This window comes from Periophthalmus magnuspinnatus, chromosome 4 (genome assembly GCF_009829125.3).
Source record: "Periophthalmus magnuspinnatus isolate fPerMag1 chromosome 4, fPerMag1.2.pri, whole genome shotgun sequence".
NCBI lineage: Eukaryota > Metazoa > Chordata > Actinopteri > Gobiiformes > Gobiidae > Periophthalmus > Periophthalmus magnuspinnatus.
The window spans coordinates 9,547,396-9,549,558 of NC_047129.1; the positions used below are offsets into that span (position 1 = coordinate 9,547,396).

Here is a 2,163-nt window from a genome sequence, read left to right on the forward strand (position 1 = left end):
CTAAGAGATGTCCGTTGTCTGATTCTCTGAATGTGGGAATATAAAACATCGCAAACCTGGCCCTTCAAAAGTTCAACTGTATGTCTTGAAGCTGAGAAAAGTGTCTCTGCAGAAATATAATTGTGTGGGTGGTGCACATTGTGCCAAGATACATTAAGCTTTACTCTTGACGGACATGCTGTGAGACTTTGATGTGGCTGCGGTTATCACAGACTGCATTTGCTCCAGTCCAATCATGTGGCAAGCTAAGGTGAAAAAACTCCCTTGCCTGCGCATATGGTGCTGGTAGAGGTGGGAGGGGGAGTCGAGGGGGTATGTGCGCTGCGGTGGTGGGAGGGGGTCAGTGATATAAACAGACACACAGGAGTGAGTGCACAGAGTAGCAGAGCAAGGAATGGGAGAGGAAGAGAAGACGGAGAAAAAGGCACTGAGGGATATGGGATCTGGGCTCATTTTAGTGTTTTTTAACTTGAGTGTGCTCATGTAATGCTGAACACAATGGACCTGCAGCTGAACAGTAGTGGTATCCAAACCTTAGCTCCGGAGCTCTGTCAGTCGGAACTTGTGCAAGAAGACCGGACCGAGAACTGCTCTACTAACAACCTGTCACTGCACTGCTGGCTGCAGCTGCTCACCAAGGAGTCCACCATGGAGTTCCAGGGAGACAGCTCAAGCCTGGTAGTACGTGTTATGATAGCATGTGTGTACTCCATAGTGTGTGCTCTGGGGCTGGTGGGGAACTCTCTCGCTCTTTACTTGCTGCATTCACGATACCGGCAGAAGCAATCATCCATTAACTGTTTTGTGATGGGACTGGCCATAACAGACCTCCAGTTTGTCCTGACTTTACCCTTTTGGGCAGTGGACACAGCCCTGGACTTTCGCTGGCCTTTTGGTCGTGTCATGTGTAAAATAATCAGCACAGTCACCACAATGAACATGTACGCTAGTGTATTTTTTCTCACAGCAATGAGCATGGCACGCTATTATTCCATATCATCAGCACTGAAGATGCACAGCCGGCGGGCAGCAGCAACCAGAGCCAAGTGGACCAGTCTGGGCATCTGGGCTATTTCCTTATTGGCCACTCTGCCACATGCCATCTACTCTACCAGTGTGCAGGTGTCAGATGAGGAGCTGTGCCTGGTGCGCTTCCCAGAGTCAGGCAATTGGGATCCACAGCTGCTTTTGGGTCTATACCAGCTGCAGAAAGTTCTGGTGGGGTTTCTCATCCCACTGATCATAATCACCGTCTGCTACCTGCTCCTGCTGCGCTTCATCCTCAGCCGGCGCATCACAGGGACAGCAGGACCTGAAGTGGAACAAGGCAGGCAAAACCGCCGCTCCAAAGTCACTAAATCCATCATCATTGTGGTGCTGTCATTTTTTCTATGCTGGTTGCCCAATCAGGCATTGACTTTGTGGGGAGTGCTCATAAAGTTTGACCTTGTGCCCTTTAGCAAGGCTTTTTACAATGCCCAAGCCTATGCTTTTCCTCTGACAGTGTGTCTAGCTCATACTAACAGCTGCCTCAACCCGGTGTTATATTGCCTGATCCGCCGTGAGTTTCGTGCAGGACTTAAGGAACTTCTTCTTCACGCCACTCCATCCATTAGAAGACTGACTCATCTGTTGCCACGCAAGGCCAAGGTGGCTGAGGCACCGCCTGTTCTTGTGCTAGTCCAAATGGATGTCTGACATTACTCATGCATAACAAATTATATACATGTGTATATCTATGTAATCTGTGACTGAAGTGAGATTTTTACAATGGTAATGGACTACCCATTGAGATTTGCCCTACTTTTGCTACCTACTCCAAAGCTCACACCATTCAACATATTCTGTTTATTCTGTAGAAGCTCTCTAATAACTGTATACAGTGTTAACAGCATCAGCCCAGACCCTTTTTAATGAAACTGACTTGGAGGAGGTAAGGAAATAAAAAAAAAAAAAAAAAATACAGCTTCACCATGTGTTGTTGTGTTTAAAAATGATAAGGCCAGCACCAAAGAGCGCGGTGTTATGCTTGATCTATAATAATATTTTTAAAGTCTTGCAAAAAGAGAACAATTATAAAACATTACCTATTCCTGTGTGTAAGAGGATGCTCTATTCTCTTTGAAGTAGAACTTTTTAGCATGATATGAAAATGATCTATCT

General features: G+C 46.3%; 1 protein-coding gene across 1 annotated transcript; it reads left to right on the top strand.

Annotated features, from left to right (window-relative positions):
- Positions 1-498: 498 nt before the first annotated feature.
- rxfp3.2b (relaxin family peptide receptor 3.2b) lies at positions 499-1,698 on the top strand. Its single transcript, XM_033964712.2, has one exon. It carries the CDS (start codon positions 499-501, stop codon positions 1,696-1,698), a length of 1,200 nt encoding a protein of 399 aa, XP_033820603.1.
- The last annotated feature ends 465 nt before the right edge of the window (positions 1,699-2,163 follow it).

Excerpts from the sequence above, each read along its gene's own strand:
- rxfp3.2b (XM_033964712.2), top strand. The coding sequence starts at position 499 with ATGGACCTGCAGCTGAACAGTAGTGGTATCCAAACCTTAGCTCCGGAG.